The sequence below is a fragment of the Peromyscus maniculatus genome, chromosome 15, assembly GCF_049852395.1.
Source record: "Peromyscus maniculatus bairdii isolate BWxNUB_F1_BW_parent chromosome 15, HU_Pman_BW_mat_3.1, whole genome shotgun sequence".
Lineage (NCBI taxonomy): Eukaryota > Metazoa > Chordata > Mammalia > Rodentia > Cricetidae > Peromyscus > Peromyscus maniculatus.
In genome coordinates this window covers 40,582,469-40,603,930 of record NC_134866.1, presented here as the reverse complement: position 1 = coordinate 40,603,930, position 21,462 = coordinate 40,582,469, and the positions used below count along the sequence as shown (strand labels likewise).

At 43.6% G+C, this 21,462-nt stretch overlaps 2 protein-coding genes and 1 long non-coding RNA gene across 3 annotated transcripts in view; 1 reads left to right on the top strand and 2 right to left on the bottom strand.

The window, feature by feature from the left end:
- Itga1 (integrin subunit alpha 1) overlaps window positions 1–14,922 on the bottom strand; it is a 145,431-nt gene extending 130,509 nt beyond the window's left edge. The window contains exon 1 of the mRNA XM_006979431.4: window positions 14,649–14,922. Within this exon, the coding sequence (XP_006979493.1) occupies window positions 14,649–14,709 (61 nt within the window). The 5' untranslated portion in view covers window positions 14,710–14,922. The remainder of the gene's footprint in view (window positions 1–14,648) is intronic.
- On the bottom strand, window positions 1,746–3,659 carry Pelo (pelota mRNA surveillance and ribosome rescue factor). The gene is made up of 2 exons (XM_042261534.2): window positions 2,652–3,659; window positions 1,746–2,364 (listed from the first exon to the last, which is right to left on the bottom strand). The coding sequence occupies exons 1-2, from the start codon at window positions 3,375–3,377 to the stop codon at window positions 1,933–1,935; spliced, it is 1,158 nt and encodes a 385-aa protein (XP_042117468.2). The 5' UTR covers window positions 3,378–3,659; the 3' UTR covers window positions 1,746–1,932.
- Window positions 2,946–6,527, top strand: LOC107401487 (uncharacterized). Its single transcript, XR_013044743.1, has 3 exons — window positions 2,946–3,080; window positions 4,529–4,653; window positions 6,391–6,527. It is a non-coding gene; the product is annotated as an uncharacterized LOC107401487 (long non-coding RNA).
- Window positions 14,923–21,462: the final 6,540 nt, after the last annotated feature.

The window sequence follows — 21,462 nt, the reverse complement described above, 5'->3', positions numbered from 1 at the left end:
AAGACCATCACCAACATTTGTATCAGATTTTGTTCCACGCAGCAATCACCTGAAGTCGATGGAACAAGCCGACGCTGGCTCGGAGCACTGGATTCAAGGTTCTAGCAAGTCTGCACAGGTGCTGCTGGTCTCATCAGCTCACATGCAAATAGTAAGTCCTGAATCAAATTCTCAGCCCTGAAGCCTACTGCAAATGTCTCAGTAATTTTTCTTTAAGACTAGATCTCCCTATGCAGCCCCAGCCCGCCTTGAACTCAGAGATCTACCTGCCTCTGCCACCCCAGCGCTGAGATTAAAAGCATAGGCTGCCATGCCCAGCTTGTCTCAGTAATTGGTAGAAATGAACCACTAGCACTTCCAGGGGTGAAAGACTGTTAATTAGTCTGGGCTTCAGCTTAGTCACCTAGAGCTCCCAACGAAAGCTCTGACCGTTCGACAGGGAACCTTTGCTCTAAAATGTATTCACTGGTTTATTAAGACTCCATTTTCCTGCTAGAGATATTATAGCAGTAATCTATGTCCTGAGATGAGGATTCATTACCAACCAGGCCCTAAACTTAAGAGCTATAAGGACCTCCTCTCTGTATTCCTATAAAGTTATCAAATAAAGTAGTTTTAATATTAAAGCTAACTATTAATATGAAATGACAACCAGAGCTATTTTTAGAAAGTAGATAAAGATAAATCATGAATGTATCAGTTTTTAGAATCATAAGAAAAATCTAAGCAACTTAACAAGTTTATCGAACTTGTGATAACCCCAAATGGGTCATACCACAAAGAGGCCTGTAGATTAGTTTATAGGATGTAGGCATCACTGATCCAGCCTGCAGACAGAATCCCTAACCATGTGCTAAACTGAGCTTTGTAAAAGATCAAGTTGCAATTCCATGTCTCCCAAGTTCCTGATCTAAGAAATGCACATCCAAAATATACAGTAAAAATATCCCAAGTGGAAATTTGTACAAATTCCTTATCTACAATTAGGAGTACTAGACTCCAACTTCCACATAGTCATCTGGGTTATTCAACTCCCCTAACACACTTTTTTCCCACACACAATATGTTCCAGTAAGAACGTGAGAGCACAGACTACCACCACAGGCTCAGAGTGAAAGTGTAACACTGGCCAAGTCACAGTAAATAAAACACAGCAAACCAAAGAATGTGCCAGGGTTTCAGTGCAAAGAACTGAAGTCCAGATTGGAGACATGCCCAGATCTGCCACTCCTCAGCTACACAGTACGCAAACCACACACTTTCATCTCGTTTTTAAGGTCCTGAGACTATGCTGAGAATCCCTAGTAGATCAGACCTCTGTTGCCTGAAAATAACTGTTCGTCTACAGAAAATATGATTAGAACAACAAGAGCAACAAGAGTATTTTTAAAATGACTAGTTTAACAAATCTCTAAGAGAAAATAACATTTTAGGCTTGGCTTTATTTACGTTTGGCTACCATGTAATTAATTACTTAATTACCATTAAGTAATAAATGTAGTCAAATCTTGGAAAAAAACTAGAAAGAGGTGAGAAAATGGATCATTAAATGAAATGCAAAAACACCATGCAGAATGAAAATAAACTTCCTGAGAGATTAAAGCCTTTTCCAAGGAGAACCAGTTAAAATGGGTACGTGGAGGTTCATGATCAAACCCAAATAATAGACTTCTTCCCCCTTAGATATGCAAATTGCTGTTATCAGGTATTTAGAAAAAAAAAATAACCCTAATCAGAAAACATAATGCTTGGACATTCTTTTCTTTTGGTTTATTTCATTTAAATACATGTCCTGCCAACCAGAAAACACCTAGTGTGACCAACACACAAGAAATCTCAGCACGATCAACAAGTGCCTGTCTTGCACCTGTCAAGGGATGCCGAGAAGAAGAAAAAAAGTAAGAGAGAAGAAGCAACTATTAAAGGTCAGTCTTAATCCTCTTCAGAACTTGAATCATCCTCTTGGTCAGAAAGTTCCGGCACTGGGAAGCGGAGAATGGCAGCTACTCCAGTCAACTGGCCAAGCTGTTCCCCAGACACGTGGAGGCTAGAGAATATCCGGACGGTGCCTGCGTTATCCTTCACACTGTCCACCAGCCTGACATACCGGCTCCGGGTGGCCACATCCTGATGCCGGAAGAGCTCATCACTGATGAGCAACGTGTCAATCGCCAAGGCTTCGTTGGCCCTCTCCACCTGCTTGAGTCCGTAGAAAGCTCGGTCAGGTTCATGCTGTAACATTTTATAGAAGTCGTCCAAGGCTTTCACTTCCCCGGCAGCTTTCGTGTCTGAAAGGCGGCTAGCTACAGTAGGGTCACAAAGGGCCTCTTTCAGGGAGTACTTGTGTCCAGAGGAGGCGTGTACCTAGAATCACAATTATAAAAGACAAAAGACTCTTTGAAAATATCCATGAATCAGCCCACAATGGCAGAAGACAAAAGCATCAGTAAGGCCTTACCCACTTAAGGACTTCAGCAAAGGGTACCTTATGAATGTGCCTAGACACTACACCGTTCTCTTTACTAATTCATTTACAATCCCAGGTAAGGTGGGTTTTTAAGCCCTCTGCTCCTCCCAGTTCTAAAACATTAGGAACCGTTCATACCAATCCCTCTGCCCACTCTTCACTACCTCTGGGGTAAGAGTTTTACCTGCAGGAATTTGGACCGGTTTTCCAGGAGCACTTTGTTGTCCGTCTTGACCGCTTGCTGAAACATGTAGTCGCAGAACTGCTCTCTCACAAATCCTGGGCTGGCCACGAGGACGCACTTGACAACATCAAAGTTTATGTGGCGCTGGATGGCCTGGACCACCTGTTCATAGAACCTCTCCAGGGCCCGGTCATGCTGGGCGCAGTTGCCTTTCCGTTTCCTGGGGATGTTCACCTCCACCTTGGCACGGGTGAGGGTCATACTGGGCGTGACTAAGCAGACGTGGGCGAGGCCCTCCTGCATGACCACGGCTGCCACATCAGCGCTCCAAGCTGGGTCACAAGCCTGCTCGATGCGTTCCAGAACCACACTGTCCCACTGTTTCTTGGCCAGGGTGAACTGGCGGTTGGGCTCCAGTTCGATGGTGTGGTAAGCCCCCATCTTGACGTACTCATTCTCTTGGATATTGGTCCCCTTCACCCGCAGCTGGCAGGCTTGAGAGTCAAAGTCGATGGCCTCCACGCAGAGGGTGAGGGTGGTGCGGACACGGTTGCTCCCCACGCTGCCCGTGGAGGACTCGGTCTGGACCTTGCGGATGGTGGAGGCGCGCAGGCTGTCGCCCACCTGCACTAGATTGTAGGTGTGCCACATGTCCTCGGGCTCCTCGGGGACGAGGGTGACCTGGCCCGCATTGTCCTTCTCGATGTCCTTCCTCACAAGCTTCATGACCTTGCCAGGGGCTCACTTTCGGAAACAGGAGGCGCGGAAGGGGTCCCCAGGAGAGAGAGGCAGGGTTGGAGGCGGGGGGGGGGGGGGAGCGAGTTCTAGGCTGGGGAGGGGGACAGGAAAGAAACACTACCTCTGACTCCTGCAGCCCCCGGGGCAGAGCCTTCCCCGTCCCCACGCTTTTCTCGGTCTCCGCGCGCGCCGATCCACGCTGCGCGGCGGCAGACCCCGCGCCGAACACAGGACGACCCGGTACTTTCAAGTCACCGGCCCCGCGCAAGTGGCTGACGCGGGCGATCGCGCGTGCGCAGCCCGCCTCCCGGCGCACGTCTGTCGTCCCTACCGGAGAGGCGGGGCCTGTCGTTTGCGCGCGCACGCAGGCGCAGTCAAAGGAAAGGCGCGCCCTAGGTAAAAGTCAAGGGAGGCGCTAAAAGCGGCTCCCGGCCGGCCGCCGCGCTGAACTTAGAGCTGAGCTCGGGTTTGCTAAGTTTTCCCACACAGCCCTGTGCCCAAGGTATTGCGGAGTATGTGAGTGCTAACATATGCATTTAAACTTGTCATTTTGCACCTCCTTCCTTGGTATGAAGCCAGCTTCCAAACTTATGTAAAAATGAAAAGCGCCCTGGAAAGTGCAGACTTAGTCCTCCGAAGTCCAAACTCTGCCTGGTCTAGCTCATTCCTTACCCGCGCTCAGACGTGACGCGCGCTTCTTGGCACTGGGATATCCAGAAGCAGTTTCTAAGAACTAGTCACGTTCGGCCTGAGCTCAGCAACATGCCCAGCTGCTTTCTGCACCTAGTTTACCCGGTTTGCACGATCCAGTTAACCCAGATGTGAAAGGACAGAGCCCAGAGAGAGCAGAAACTATGCGTGGAATGTACCCCTGGTGGACCTCTGTGTGGCTTGACCTGATGTCCTGGGAATCCCAGAATCCAAAATTGGCAGCCAGCTCTCCACCGCGCAGGAGTCTCTGAGGCGCTTAGTGTGGGAGCTGGGCTGCAATAGATTAGTGCTGGATCTTCCCTGCCAATGGCGGGCCAAAAGCTGAGGATATGGGAAGTAAAGATAAACTGATCTACTAATTATGACCGCCCCTAAGGAAGAGCCACAGAAAAAGAAAACCCTTACATTCCTTTTTTCTTCCCCCACAGTGGCGATGGGAATGCCTCTTTCTTGAGACTGAAGACAGTGGGAAGCAGAGAAGTCCTGAACACATACTCGCACTGCGTTTTGTGTGAGGATCTTAAAGCAGAGCTCTCCAGCCTTAATTGAAGAGGCAAGGTTAAAGGGAGGATGAATCATGTTAATTGATGTCAGCTATCTTTCTTAGGGGTTGCCAGGAAGGTGGGGGTGGAGTGGCCCTTCCAAGACTTCAGTATAAATTAGAACCCTTACTTGCTTTATATCCTCTGTCTCTCTGTCTGTCTCTGTCTCTCTCTCTCTCATTCCCATTTCCCCCTTCCCACCTTCCTATCACACAGAGTCCCCATCTTGCATTGCCTTCCTCCTCCTTCAAAGCCAGCAGCCTTCCCTAAACAAGGCACTGGTCTCACCAATCAAGAAGGTGGCTTCATGGGCTCTTAATGAATGAAAGGTTTTCACTGGAGTACAATCAACTTTTGAAAAATTCTCAAGCACTTTCCTACACTTTCTTATAAGGAAAATGCTACCCTAATTTGTAGGGAGGTAAAATGAAATTCTGAGGAAGTTGAGCATGTAAGTGGCATTCAGATTCGGGCCTGATTGAGTATACACACACACACACACACACACACACACACACACACACACACACACACACACACACACACCTTGTTCCACCAACCACCGATCTGTCTTATGTATGAAATCATCTCTGCAATGTAAGTTATGCTGTTATCCTCTGCCACCTCCTTTAGCCAACACCTTTAGTTCACTATCCACGGTCCGGGAACCAGCCTAGACAATTTGAAATGCATTGAGCCCCCTCCTCTGCATTTGTTATATCTTGAAAACATATTGTTTTTTGCACACAGTTCTGTTTGTACCCAGTCTAGGTAGTCACTGTTATTTTTGAGAAAGACTTTACTTTAAAAAATATGCATGCATTTATTTCTAATTTGATATGTAGAAAGTTCACAATGACTCTATTTTATATTTCATGATTCTTTTAAGTTGTAAGGCAAACATCTTTGAACTGATTTTATTTATTTATTTATTTATTTATTTATTTATTTATTTATTTATTTATTTATTATTTTTGGAGGTACGGTCTCAAGTAGCCCAAGATGGCCTCTAACTGGATATATAATAAAGGATGACCTTGAACTTCTTCTTTTTTCTTTTTCAAGACAGGGTTTCTCTGTGTAGTGTTGGTACCTGTCCTGGATCTCACTATATATTATTATAAATTTGAGACAACACCACCAATGTTGTTTGATAGAGGAATCTTTATCCTGTGCCTACTCATCCTGTCCTCAGTCCTTCATAGTCCATTTGGTTCCTCATGCCTATCTGGAAGGGGCAGCTGAAATGTCTCATCCTAAAACCACATCCATGTCAATTTGAATCACTGGCTGACCTTTTTGAACTCTGAACTCTGGGTGTTTTCTTTCTTGTATCCTTCCACGGTCCCCGCCAAGGCCTTTGCCTGGAGTGTCATATGTAATTGTAATCTAGTCAGGGGTAGAGTGTTGAATGACCAGATTTACCCCCCCTCCCATATTTTATGTTACCTTTAATTAATTAATGTGACAGTGGTATTAACTTTACAGATGCTTCGTAACACTCTGATATCATTATCGCATGTAGTTCATTTCATTTAAAAATGACCATTAAAAACTACTATAGTTACAGATGGTTTTCTTTTTCTTTTTTCCCCAAATAATCAAAAATCTCAAGAAAAACACCCACAATTTAGTCTTGCTGCTTGAAATTGTCATGTGTACTTATTGGCTTTTGACAATAGAAACCTTCACATGACTATTTCTAATTGTATCTCATTTTCCTCCCATGTTCCTGTCAATCTTTCCAGAAGAAGGAAAAAGCCACGGTTGTTACCGTCCAACAACCCGAGTCTGCTCTTTCTGGACACCGCTGGCGAAGAACTGGGCTGGAAAACAAGAGGACAGTGGCTCCCACCGTCCGGTTTCACTCTCACTTTTGGCGCCCTCGGTCTGTTTGAAACTCAATCTCTCCTACTTGACAACCGAGGGAACCGAAGTCGGCCGCTTATACTACAGCTGGGAAAGTGGTGCCGGGCCGACTCAAGGAAACCATCCCCTGTGATATGTGTGTTCGGTCTTGTACACTCATCTAAGTCCGACTCTTTCCGAGTGATCAGGGATTGAATGACTGTGCATCAGGAAATGGTATAAATTGGGCCCACAGGACAACACAGGGGGTCTGAAGGTACCCGCTACCAAACCTGAGTTGGATGCCCAGCTAGAAGGACAGAAATGACTATGGCAAGCTGTCCTCTCACCTCCACACCTCCTGTGTGGCACACTCGAACCCCTACACATGTACGCACAGAATAAATAGATGTAAAGAAGGTTTCAATAAAACCAGGAACTGGTAGGACTTAGGTGGCCTTTTTTAGCTGGAGTCCGTCCGTGTTAGTCTCTACACATTTCTTTTTGTTTTGTTTTCCCTTTGTATCACAAACAGATTGTTCCTCTTCTCACACTGACAGTCTTCATGAAGTTCTAGCAGGAATATACTAGCTGGTGGATTTGTAGAGTTGTGTGAACGAGGCACTCGGGCAAATCTCTAAGAAGGCCCAGCTTGAAGCTAGACGTCAGAATCCCACAAAAGGAAGTGTAAGAATGAATCTGAACAGGATCACATTGGAAATAACCGTCCTGGGAGAGTTCTCTGAAGGAAAGTAGGGTGCGTGCGATTCTTTATTGTAGCACATTTCCTAGCTGTACTAGGGAATGAAATGGTGCCTGGTACCTCATTGTTTTACCGAGTTGGGATAGTTCCTATTAAAATAATATGTCAGGAATGATTTGTATGACGGCAACAAGGATTCCGGGCTCTTGAAAGATGGATATCATACTTGACTACTTCATGCTGCTGAACACTTCATCTTCTTCTTGTTGTTCTCTTAGGTTTGGCGGGGGAGGGGGACATTGTTTGTGGTTTTGTTTCCCTTTCTGGCAAGACTTAACTTCGCTAAAGCACCCCTGGGAGTCCATCCCAACATTTCTTCTCTGTGTCTATTGTCTCCTCCAGACCACAAGCCCCTGAAGGGCACAGACCACCTTTTATATTCCCCAACACAATCCATGGACACTAACATGGCCTACATGAAAGACTGAACAGCGATTCTCCCCTAATTGAGAGTTTTTAACCTAACTGACACTGAACTCTTAAACGTAAGAAAGTGCTTTGCATTTTATGCTGTTACTAAAAACATACATAAGATTACACTTAGGGCAAACATCTATAAACCTCTTTCAGTTTTAAAGGTATCAGTACTTACATAGGAAAAAAGTGATTTCAAACACATCTTCCTAAGACAAAGTATTATAATATTTTAAAATAATAAATAACTTAAATTTATTATACATGGTTTGAATTGTGATCTTTACAGCACATATAAGCAGTGAGAGCTCTGGTTATGAATATCTGGGGACAAATGCTGTTTTTAAAAAGAACATATGCCAATTTTAGGCTGTACAAAGGCTCCTGGGTGACCTCTACAAGCAAAGTTCAGTGTGTGACAGGCAGGGCTATTCAGCTAATTGTAGGGGAAAGGGGAAAGAAGGAAGACTTTTTAAAGAGACGTCTTATACTCACTATTAAAATTTCCTTTTAACTACAAATGCTAATGTGGCAAAGTCAACAGTCTAATGACTACCCACCACCCACCCACCATCCCCCCAACCCCAGCCACCTCTGTGTGTTAGTGTGTGTACATGCCATACCCATGTGAACGTGTATCTGTCTGTTTGCATGTGCCTATATAGTATGGGAAGATTTTGTCAAAATATAGTATAATAAAATGTTTAACGAATATTTTAGGGGCTAAAAGTCTAGTTAGTGGAATAATTTTCAAAATACACTTAGTATTAAGGCAAGGTGAGTACTTGGGACAGAGAGGCAAGAGGGTCAGGAGCTCTGTCATCCTCAGCTACATAGTAAGTTTGAGACCCATCTGATCTACGTGAGAGCTTGCACACACAGAATGTAATTTATAATAAAATATGAAAATCATCTTAGTCATTTGACCTGCAATTTAGATGCTTTATTAAACATTAAGAGTTGGCATTTATTTCATCAGCTCTCCAATAATCCACACAGGAATATGTGGTTTTATTCCTGATATTTAAATTATCATTTTCTATTTACCCAAGTATCTTAGTTGTTTACAGATGCCAAGTGTTTGGAGAAAGCATGTTTTGGACATACGAGTGTACCCATTTCTGTTTTTCTTAAAACTATACTGACATAAAAAAAATTAAATAACACATAACTGACTTTTTAAAGTTTCCTTTCAAGCCACAGAAAAGATCGGATTACAAATAGGCCCTTCATGCACACCCAGTGCCATCACTCACGGGCATGCCAGAACGATCATAGTCTGCCACCACTGGTGCCACTGATCCCCGGCACTTTCTCCCCTTCCTCCCAAAGTAGCTGTGCCCGGGAAGTTCTGTTTGGGGAGAATGGTGAGGCTGCCAATGCCAGAGGGGCAGTTCTGCCTTCCATCAGATACAGCCTTGGCTGAGGAAACAACCAAGAAGAGGGGCGGTGCCCAGATCTGTGTCTAGAAGGGATGCTGTATTAGCCGCTTCGAAATCTTAAAACGCCCTTTTCGTGGTTAGTCTTTCTTTGATGTTTTTGTTTTGGGGGATTGTTTTGTTTTGAGAGAGGGTCTCACTATGTAGCCCTAGCTGGCTTGGAACGTACCATATAAACTAGCCTGGCCTAGGATCCTAGAAATCGCCCTGCTACTGCCTTCTGAGTGATAGAATAAAAGGCATGAACTACCATGTCCCGACAAGATGCAGTTTGCAAAGAAATGTGACAAATTGCCCTGGCAATAACTATGTGTTGACTGTAATCTTCAGATGTGTCTGATTTTCTTCCCTTTAGCATTTTCCTAATAGGATGCCGCTTACAACTTAGCAAATTACAAACCGATTGTCTTCGGTGCTCATATTGTCTAGTGCTACATAAAATGGTGCATCTTTCAGTTGGTGGGTAAATGAAAAATAAAATTTAAAAACAAAGAAGGACATGACCTCTCCTAAGTATGTTGGAGGAGAAAGGAAGGCCGTGTGAGGAGAAGAGGAGGGAGAGCCAGGAGACCAAGAGGCCAGGGGGGTAAAGGGTAGACAAGAGGGCCAGGTAACCAGAATGGCTGGATTATATCGGGAAGGGGAGCTAGGAGAAGACAGCCCAGCCCCTGGGCTGGAGAAGTTGAGGGTAGACTTCGGGGTATGCCAGACATACCCTATAACAGGTAAGGAATTGAGAGATGATGGGAGAATCTGGAGGCCAGGTCAGCTCTGATATATTAAATAGGCACCTCAGTTAGCCATTTGTCCCAAGTTTGAGACCTAACAGTGGTATTATCCACTTAGTCAAATAGAAATCTGGTTAAATATGGGCAAGAATATACTTAAAGGGACAGGCTCATCTTTTAAGTAGTTTATAAGTTTGTCTATAGTCTGTTATTTTATGATTTATTGAGTAAAAGTGTCAATTATTCTTAGGCACTAAGGTTAATAGAAAAGATACACAGCACTCACAGAGCATACAACAAGCTGGAAGACAGACAGCTACATATTTCCTTATGTTGTATGGTGGGGTGTTTTTATAGAAACAAGGTGCTGGGACACACTTGTTTCTGAGGAAGGAGAGATAGTCCAACTCCCTGATAAGCTCGGGAATCACATTTGTGTGGGAATTAATGGTCCATAGCAGAGGGAGTGACTGCTTACATAAAGGCCCAGAGGCAACTTCAGAAGGGTTGGCACAGGAAAGAAGTCTGAAAGAAGTTCAGAAATGTTGAGGAAAGGAATATATCCATCTCATTTGCATCTCTTGATACTTCGCTGTGCTCGTTTGGGGAATGAATACAATTCTCCAGTCACAGACAGCCCTGAATAGGCAATCTATTCTGACTTTAGCACTGTGGCAACAATTCCAAAATATCTTTTATCCCAGTTGCTTAACACGCACTCAAATACACGATTTTGTGTTTCCTGTGTCAGAAGGGCAGTTATGAAGACTAGTGTTTGGATCCTAACTCTGAGAAAAATGTATCAAAAGACCAATTTATTCTATTAAAATGTTTTATGGGGTAAAAGACAATTCGGCCAGTTATTAATCTCAATGGGCAGTTTTAGGGGTTGGGGACAGAGGAAGGATGGCGGAGGAGCATCTATCTACATAGATAAAACATCAGCAGCGACAAGACCTGCCTCCAGAGCTCAGGCATTACACAGCTAGATTTACTGCATTAGTTACTTTCCTGTTTACTGTGACTAAACACCTAACAGAGACAACTGAAGGAATTATTTATCTTGGACCAGGGTCACAAAGGTATCAGGCCACGGCCAGCAGGCCATGGTAGAACAGCAGTTCCCATCGTGGTGAATATAAAGCAGTGACACTGGGGACAAGCTACAGTCCCCAAGGACACCTCTCCAGGGACCTCCTTCCTGCCACCACACAGCAAGTCCCACCCCCTCTCAGGAATTTGTTCAGATTTTACATCCGTCAGTTGATTAAACCATTAAGTGAGAACCTACATGATCTAATCATCTCTTGAAAATGTAGCCCTCAGAGACAGTCGAGAGTTAGGTTTTACTTAATATTAACCATCAATATTAGCATCAAGACCACCTAAAACAAAATAAACTGATTTTGTGTGTATGTGTGTGTGTTATTCTCATTGCCTTGTAACTAAACAAATGAACAAGTCCCAGTGGATTCATTATTATATTTATAGACATCATAATGAGTAAGACAATTTACCCCCAGTTTAGGTAGAAGTAATCTTGTTTAGATTCCATTTAAGGTAGAATTTGCTATCATCTAATTTCATTGTACATCTAAACATCATGGAAATGACACTTTCTTCACTAACTGGATAGCTCCTTACCAAAGTATTTTAGCCATTTGTGTTTGTGTTTTACTCACTTAATTGAGAACAAGAGGAACATGAACTTGTATTTAGGCTCTTTTCACAGCCGGAAACTTGAGGTCAGAGGTGCAAATTGAAGTAATTTGTCACTTATCAGCTGTGAGACTCTGGCCAAGTGCAATTAATCTTAGTACTTTTTTTGTTGGGTTCCATCTTCAAAATCTGAAAGATGTTCATGTAAACCTTAACTTTTTTAGATGAGGATAAAACATTACAAAGTTCTTGGCCCAGGGCCTTTCATGTAGTAAGCTCCAGTGCTAGTCTGTGCTACTTACTGTAATCATCAGCTGTCTGGAAGGCTGGATCTAACCATTTGAATATTTTCAATGATAGCAATGGGCAAGATATAACAGGGAGAGGGTGAATGTCTCTATTTCCTCTATTCCTTCTAGGCTGAACTTTATTTTTGGTCCAGTTGCAGTCTACCTGTCACTGGATCTGATAAAGCAGCCTCCTTCCGGTATCCAGGTTCTTCCAGGCTTCTTTCCCCTCTGCTGCTTCCTGTGATGTCTATCTACCTCATCATATCCCAGGTGCTCTACCTTTATTGGCTCCCTTGAGGCCTCCTCCAGGCTGTCGGCTTATGAGACTTCCTTCAGTTAAATCCTTTGTGTTTGCCATATATTACACTAGGACTCTGACATGTATAAAACAATGAAAAGGACTTTATATATATTTATTTATATCATTGGATATAAATGAGAACTTTTTTTTCTTGGCAAATTGTTTAATGTATGTTGGAAGAAACTAACGTAAGAAGTTGTAAACCCTTGGGAAGTTTGTTGGAATGGTAGTCGTTTGTTATGCTCTATGCATAGCTTTGAAAGCCGGCGAGAGTTTGTTTAGAAGGCAGGGGGTAGTGGGAAGGAAGGGTGGGGTTCTTTTGTAGATGCATCAAACAACAAGATTGTATCCACAGGGGCAAGAAGAGCAAGAGGATTGTGAGCAAAGTAAGGAAATGTGCCTGGATGAGATGGGTGCCCTGTCTGAGGGTTGTGATAGGCAGAATAATAGAGACCCATCAAAGGTGCCCCTGCTCTAGTCCATGAATGCGGAGTATGTTACCTTAGATAAGAAAACAGATTTGCCAGATGTAATTGAACAGGGGTCTGGAGAGACATACCCAATACATGCAGGGACCCTGGGCAGGTAGACTTGAAGAAGATGTCACCATGAAACAGATTCGGGGAGGAAGACTGAAAAACTGTGCTCCTAGTGCTGAAGACGTGCAGGTAGCCACATAAAGTGGAAAGTAGCAAGGAAGCCCATTTTCCTCTAGGGCCTCCACAGGAAATGCTCTGGGGGGACCTTGATTTTATCACAGTGTGACTTAAAACCTACAGAACTGTGAAATAGTAAATATCTCCTTTTAAGCCAATAACTCCATAGCAACTTGTTACAGCAGTAATAGGAAATGGACACAGGGTCCTGGATTTGGGCAATTAGTTGAGAATTTTGGATTTTTATCTGAGAGGCAAGCATGAACTACCACAGACGGTCTACTTAAATATATACAAAGGGTTAAAGGTTGGTAAACAACATAAGCGCTCTAACATCATCCACAAGTGGGTCTGTCTAAGACTCCAGATTAACTGCAGGTTCCATTGGTGAGAGGTTTCCAAGTATGAGCAATTGTTAAAAGTCAGACCCGAGATCCTTAATGCCATCTTGTGAAATGGACATAAATACACTACGCATAAGAAACCTGCTCTCCCTGGGTCAATAATGCTCTGAATATTATACGAAAAGAAAATATGAACTTACTTTAGAAACATCTACCGATTTTTCTCCTCTAATTCTCATCTTGGATTCGGCAAGGCACGCTACACCAGTGTATTCTTGACATTGTTACTCCATCATCCCCGCCCCTCTTGGAAAACTCATTCTTTTAGAGAGTACACAACCTTCATTTCTGCACTGACTCAATGTTTGGTAAAATGTGACAAAGAAAAGAAAAGATATAGCTTGAGTAATTAGTAAATAATTCAAATTTGGCAAAACAACAAGATACAATCTCTGAAAGTTCCCGTTGGAAAGGAACCACAGGTCATGGGTTCCATCAAGGCAATAAATAGTAGGCTAAACCACTCCATGGCCTGGATTGCTGTTCCGAAGTTACCACTGTTCGGATTATTGGACATTTCCTGAGGAGTGGGAAATGTGTGGACAAAAAGCCCATAGCTCATTATTCACTCCCCACACCACTTCAGTCGGAGAAAAGATTAGCTCATTATTAACTCCCCACACCCACTTCAATAGGAGAAGAGATAGGATTGCCGATAATCCATTCTTAAGTAAACTTAAGGGTTCTCAGTGTTTAGCCATCCACTGCTGGGTTAACTGTTAATAGTCAACCGTGAAATTAACTAGTTAAGCATGCCAACAGTGAAAACATCAGACATAGGATATCGTGGCATGTTAAAGACAACCACTAATGAAAGGACTGATGAGGTGATAAACTGTTGCTTAATGCTTCTACCATTTCACTCCCCCACCGGCTAAGTTTCACCTCCCCAACTGGTAACTACTACAAAGGCTGTGACCCTAGCTACCGCTACCATTTGGAAAATCCAAAATGCTCCCAATTTCTCTCTGCTGGGTATAACACTGCATTTCTCGGGCACTAAGTCTTCTTAAAACTACATTTTGTATTTGAAAGACTGCATTGTGATCTTTGTATACTAAACGTTCCGAGCTAATGTAGAAATGTCACATTGAGACAAGTTTTGCCTGGCATGCCTGCCTTTCCTTGTTCTGTAGCAGAAAAGGTCCTGAATATTAAACAGGAAGAAAATGCTATAAAGTCCACTTCTGAGCAACCCTAAGGCAGGAACTTTGCACACTAACCAGGCGTCCCCGGTTACTCTCCTTTCCAAAAAATTTAAATACCTAAAACACAGCTTACAACGTAAAAACAGCTTTAATTTTGAAAAGCCTCTTGTACTTGGAAAGTTCTAGGCACTGCCTCCCTCACTCCTGGGCTGGTCACAGGCGCTCCCTTCAGTCCTCCAACCTGGCTGGTCTACCTGAGGGTCTCTCTGGTCTGACCCTCTGCTATGGTGTGCCACCCCTCACCGGAGTCCCAACCAAGCCCCACCAGAGATGATCAGGAAAGCAGGGTCGCTCACCAGTGAGGAGCCAGCAGCAGGCTACAGTGACCTCTAGGCTGGCAGGGCGCCTGGGGACCATGGCTGGAGTGGCTGCAAGCTCCCTTGACGTGCGGGTTCCTGGGCAGGAGCTGGCAGGAGCTGGCAGGAGCTGCGCGCCGGTGCCTTGCGCTCTGGGTCACTCGGGCGGTCTCCGCGGGTGTCCAGCAGTGGCCCCAGCGGCTGCAGCGCCCAAGAGCCGCGGAGGAGTGATTTCCTGTGTTTTGCCTCTAAGCTCGCTCCACGCTTTTCACATCCCAGACCGATTGCCACATCTCCCGCCCCTTCGAGCGCTGGGTCTCTGAAATCTCCCTGGCAGCGTCCCAGGCTCGATCCGAGACATGGACAAATAAAGCCAACTTCGCGGGACCGTGTTTAGGCTAAAGTCCACACGGGCAACGGCGGCAAAGCAAACCTTAAAGGGACATCTGCCTTTCACTGAGAGGGCGATCTTGCTTCATGTACCAAATCCCTAAGGTGGTGGGAAGGCGGGGCTGGACTTTCAGGAGGGTGTCGCCAGCCAGCCTAATGGCCCCGCCTTCGTGCCCGGACTTCTCCCGGATCTGGGTAGGAAGGGCACTTTGAAAGTGCCCGGGCTTTTACTCCACCAAGGGAGGCTGCTTTCTTGTGACCAGCTGCGCAGAAGGGATCAGACTCTCAAGGAAGTCAGCGTGTCGGCTAAACCCCTTTCTTGCCAGAGGACGCCTGGACTTGGCTTTGGAGCCTTCTCTTCCCCTTCCCCCCCGCCCCCCGGGGGCGTCCTCACCACAGACAAGCTTCGCAGAGGGCTTTGCTTTCAGTTGGGGAGAGCTTGACTCTTTTAAGAAGGCTCCTGATTAAAGGAAGCTGTAAATAAGGCTTTTTTTTGGGGGGGGGGGGTTGAGGAGGGGCAAGAATAGGACTGTGACAAAAGGAAAAAGGAGAAACTAGACTGGGTGGGCAAGGAAGGGTTAGGGAAACGGAGGTGGGGAGGAAATGGAATGTGGGCTATTTTGTCTAAGCTAAATTAGGATGTTTGAACACTGGGGACTGACTCTAATAGAGAACTCAAGGTACTGTTTTAGTTTTTGTTTTTGTTTTGTTTCCTTCTTATATGAATGCATAGTAAATGCGTTCATGTTACTCCTGTCCAAGAGAGGTGGCCCGGAGTTCATCGGCTTCTCTTGGCTGGTCACTCAAAGTTCGTATTAGCTTCAACAAATACATGCCGTTTTCAAGTACCTTCACACTTCCGAGAATTTTCAAAGAATGGATGGGGTGGGTTTGTGGTTGGAGCCCTTTGCAGAAATCAGTCCAAGTCAGCAAATACTGGAACATCTCTGTCTAGCAAGAAGAGGGAGGACCAGGCAGACGTGCCACCCGAAGGAGGGCCCTCTGTCTAGACGACCAGGCAGCTAGCACAGGGGGTGGGGGTAGCACACGGCTGGAGGGGCCTGGAGAAGCCCACAGACATCACCGGGTAAATGCCAAATAGGGAAATATGGCAGGCAGCTCCACGGGGGAAGGACTAACGTCAAGGAAGTTTAATGATAAAGAATAGGGTGAGCTAGTCAGGTATGGCGGCACATGCCTGTTATCCCACCTCTCAAAAACCTGAGGCAGGAGGACTCCAGATTCAAGAGGCAGCCTGGGCCCCAGAGTGAGACCCTCTCTCAAAAACAGCAGAATTCAAAGGCTGAAGGCTATCTAACGTCATTACCGTGACCCATTAGACCATTGGCAAGGAATTCCCTTTTCCACATACATTTCAAGTGATGACGTGGCAAACATGAAATATCACATTCTTACTGGTTTTGGCTTTCATGTCTTCTCTCGGTTCCAATTTCAGAATTACCCAAATATCTAGAAAAATGGTATTCTGTGGGATCAGAATTCGTTCCCACTAGACATTACTTGGGCTTACTTGCCTGCATTCAAAATCTTTCCAAAGAATGCCTTTCTGGTGTACATTCCATATCTCCTGATCAGTCTGTTGTGTCTTCTCCCTCTTGGTATGATCCAATGGACTTCGCAAAGTAATCAATAAGTATTGATTAATGCTTGGGCACTTAAAACTCATAATAAATAATTTCCCGATAGTATTTCCCCCAAACATTTGGTTTTCAAAATATAATCTGTGTATGTATATATGTGTTTATATGTATACACATGCATGTAAATACAGACATATGTGTATGACAATGCATTTTATTAGACACAACAAAAATTATACATATCTTATTATAACATAATATTAAGATATTCTTGTAATATGATCAAGGTTGTAAGTCATGAGAGCTTTTCCTCTCTTTGCTGGGTGCTGACTTGTCCTTTCAATTTAAATATTTGTATCTCCTCCAGGAGTTAAAAACTCTTAATAGTAATAAGACCACTACCAGTAGAATTGCTATGTATGGTATGACTCTTATTTTTAATTGATCTTCTCATCAAATCAATGTGGAGATTGGAAAGTAGCTATTGCTGGAGAATTGCATTGGAATCCGTTCTCATTCTCTGAACTACCATAAACTTAAAGACAAATTGCTGTCAAACACACCCACTGCTTTCCTTTGTTTATTCTGACTAGGAAGAAGACAGGCCACTGAGTGAACTGGAGTTTAGCAAAAAGAAATGCCAAGTCTTACGAGAAAGTAATTCTATGAGAAGCCTGGGCAGGAAATGTCCAGCTCTATACTTAGCTATTTTAAACAAGACCTGGTCTGATCAGATCCCTTCTGGTGTTTAGAAATGAATGAGTAAAAATCTGAGGACCAAAGTGATGCAGAATTTTTAAAGCTGAGTCTTTGGAGTGAGGCCAGATAGTTGGTTTAGTGGTTTGAACAAGAATGGCCTCCATAGACTCATATGTTTCAGTACTTGGTCCCCAGTCCGTGGAACTGTTTGGGAAGGATTGGAAGGTGTCACCTTGTTGGATAAAGTGTGTCACTAGTAGTGGGTTTTGAGGTTTCAAAAGCCCCTCCCATGCCCTTCCCAGCTAGCTTTCTCTGCATTGTGATTGTGGATCAAGTTGAAAACTTTCAGCTACTGCTCTAGCATCGTGCCTGCCTGCCTACTGCCCTACTCCCCATAAGGACTGTCATGGGCGCTCACCCTCTGAAACTGCAAACGCCCACCCAAACCCTTTCTCCTGTAAGTTGCTTTGGTAACTAAGTAACTAAGACAGTTGCTACTACTGGTGCATAGTCTTAAAAAGCAAACACAGATTTTACCCTAAAGTTTATATTGGACTTAGTCTAATCCACTAGTGCCATTTAGTATAAATACATATATTCATAGTATAAATGTATATTCAGTTATTTATAAACTAACTAGTATATAATTTTAAAACAAATAAATTCCCATTAAATAAATATTTAGTATGATACATTTAGTATGAAATTACTAAAGTTCTGGAGCAATTGAGATTGAGTACCATAGCTGTATAACACTGAGGAATAGCCTAGTTTTTCTTTTTCTTTTTTTTTCTTTTCTTCTTCTTCTTCTTCTTCTTCTTCTTCTTCTTCTTCTTCTTCTTCTTCTTCTTCTTCTTCTTCTTCTTTTTTTCCCAGATAGTGTTCCTCTGTGTAACAGCCCTGCCTGTCCTGGAACTCATTCTGTACACCAGGCTAGCCTTGAACTCACAAAGATCTGCCTGCCTCTGCCCCCTGAGTAATGGGGCTAAAGGCGTGCACCACCACAGTTTTCTAATGATGGGAATAATTCCTTTCCCTGAAGACTGGTTGGGGATTAAATGAGGCAACGTCCAAGCAGTCAGTGAAAGGCTTGGATTGCGTTCAGTGCTCACGAGCTACTAAACAGTCTTCTTCCCCATGGCAGAAGAACTGTCACTAGTTCAGCAGTGGAAAGTTAGGCAGTCCCTGTGTGTGATGGGCCCTGAAGGAAAAAATTGCAGTGTGATGGCCATCAGAAGCGGAACTTTAGTACTTTAACCTCAAAAAATCTCCATCTACTCTTACTATTTCTTAAATTACTTGGTCATATTTGCTGGAAATTATGGAATTATCCAGAAGATTTGCCTACGAGATGAGTGTAGATTAAGATACCAAAACCATTATAACATTGGCATGAATTTGCTTTTCAAACCAGCTAGCTGTCAAATGGATTTTTTGAAAACAAAAATAGCAAGTGTCACCAAGATTTGGGAAGTAGGAGGGTTCAAACAGCAAAGCCTAATGCCACAGGGTAAGGAAGTGATCCCACCAAGAAGGTGTTGCAACTTGTACTCAATAATAAATAATTTAAAGTTTGTTCCATATTAAAGAAAATCTAAGAAAAATAAAAAATGATGTTCTTTAAAGAAAAATCCATGCTGAGCTTTCAAATACTTTGTTTTTGCTTTATGCTTTTTTTATTTTAAAAAAATTCTCTGAAAATTTTGTACATGTAAATAATGAATTCTGATCACTTTCTACCCCCTACTTTTCCTCTCATTTCCCTCCAACTCCTGCTGAAACCGTTGAATCCACCAAGTCCTCCCTGCCCACCCACTTTCATATGTTTTTGTATATGCGACACACGGAGTTCAATTATGGTAGCTGCATGAATGTATGTGTGTGGGGGTGGGTAATTACTGGAAAAATGGCAACTTATCAATGGCTATACCACTGAACAAAACCTATACCACTTCCCCCAGTACCCTTCACTGCAAAATTTTAAGGTACCATCAAAATGTACCTTCATCTCACTCATTGCTCACTCGAAGGATTTAGTGGCAGAATTGTCCAGATCTGCTTTTCCTTTTACAATGATTCCATAAAGCTTTAGATTTTTATCATTTCAATATGTAAGCAACCAGGGAAGTAGTCCCCAGGGCAAGTGCAGTGATGCTTGCTGATACGGAGAACCCACACAGGTAAAGTGTGCAGCCAACTCAGTCTTTAAAAAAGTTCTGCTGGGGACTGAGCTCCAGCACCGTTTTCCTCTGAGGTGAAAATGAGCAGCCCAGTTGTTGTTCCGCTGCAAATCTGCTGTCCATTAACTTCTTTCACTTGTAACTGGAAACAGAAAAGAAGTGGCCGGCCCTCAAGTCTACCATCAGCTTGCTTCGTTTTAAGCCTATTGAGTTACGCAGCCTAGATTCATTAATGCTGTTACACCTTGAAAAATTCATGGTTGTTCTTCTACGACCAAATCAAGTGCAAGGGATGTGGAGCTCAAACTTCACCACTGGCCAACCATTTGGTTTCTGTTATTGCGTAACTTTCTTGCCAGAGTGTTTTTTCACTTAAATAGGTGTTCCTCCCGCCCTATTTCCTGAACATGTCTGTGCCAGAAACCTTGTCCAAAGGCATTTGGGCAACTGGTACAAAAGGGGGAAAAATAATCCTTGACGTTAGAATCCTGATGAGGTTAGTTGAGCTCTTAACGATGTATGTAACTTCCCCTGACTTATTGGCAGGCTTCAACGTGAGTGACACACCACGCTGCAGCAGAGAGGCTGGGCCAGGGTGGTACCCTGGCAGGAATATTCCATTCGTGGCACTCTCTGACTCAGAAGAAAAAGTGATGATGGCCAGAAAGAGTTGGGCTGCCCTGCTGGGTCCCTTAACTTGAAAGACTAGTCTGTGCTCTTGTATTACATTATGCATTTAGGCAGTTCTGGGGTTGTTTGACCAGGTTCCCCTTTACCAACTTCTAAAAAGTTGAATAAAGCAAGTTTTTGTTTGTTTGTTTGTTTGTTTTGCTAGAATACTATAATAACAAGAAAATAAAAGCATCAGTATTCCTTATAGCAGGATTGGGTCATTAAACACATTTGTAGGGTAATATCCTTTGTCTCGATCTTAAAAAAAAAAAAGTATACCAAGGGAAGAGAAGCTTATTGCTTGGTCCTGAAATAACAGTTAAGTAGCTTGTTTTACAAGTCTGTACTATTCTAAAATATATATCAAGATCGTCCACCACTGACCTTTTTCCTCCAGCATTTGACCTTGTGTAATTCATTCCAACATACATCAAGTTACTTTGACACACTACGGAGCCTCTTCTGACTCCATCTCTGAAGGATTCACCGACATTGAAGTGTTAGGCCCTATCACGTAAACTCAGAAGCTATCTAGAAATACGTGCATGGGATAGGCTTTCTAATTGTATCAGACCCAAGGATAAAGAATAGAGGATAAGTAAAATCAACAGGAAAAAATGAGATGCTATCCCTTAAAGATAATAAATGAAGATTTAAAAAAAAGAAGTTTAGAATTGGGGGAAGTGAGTGGGGAATTTTTCAGACAAAAAGAGCATTGGGCACTTCAGAGAAGGACCCCATGACCCTCTTACTCTTGCATCTTTCATGCCTGCCAAACAAGCACCACGTGAATGATGCTGCCAGCTCAAGATGTATCCTGGCACCCTTGGGACACAGTAGCATTGGTCTCTGTGTGCTTTCCAGGCCAAGCCTGGGAAAACACTTCCTGGACAGTTGTTCTTGAGCAGGGAATCCCTGCAGTAGCATCCTCAGTCTGAGGTCTCTCCTTTTGAATGATGGGATTTTCACAGGATGGAGACTTCAGTTGGTGAAGTCTTGCCCTCAAGACACTTTCCCCCTTCTTGTCTCAGTGCAGAGTGACTCATTTTTCTGTAATGGCACTAATCTACAATGACAGATACTTGGCCATTTAAATTTTCATTGTCCCAAACTTGAAAATATATGTCTTTCCTTGCCAAACTTTTCTAACTTTTCTAATCCTTCTGTTCTACTCTTTGCTGTCTCACACTAAAGACCTGGGGGAATAGCAGTGAGCAGTAACTATGACACAACCTGAATGACATCCTGTCTTGAAATTTCCTCTGCCAAATT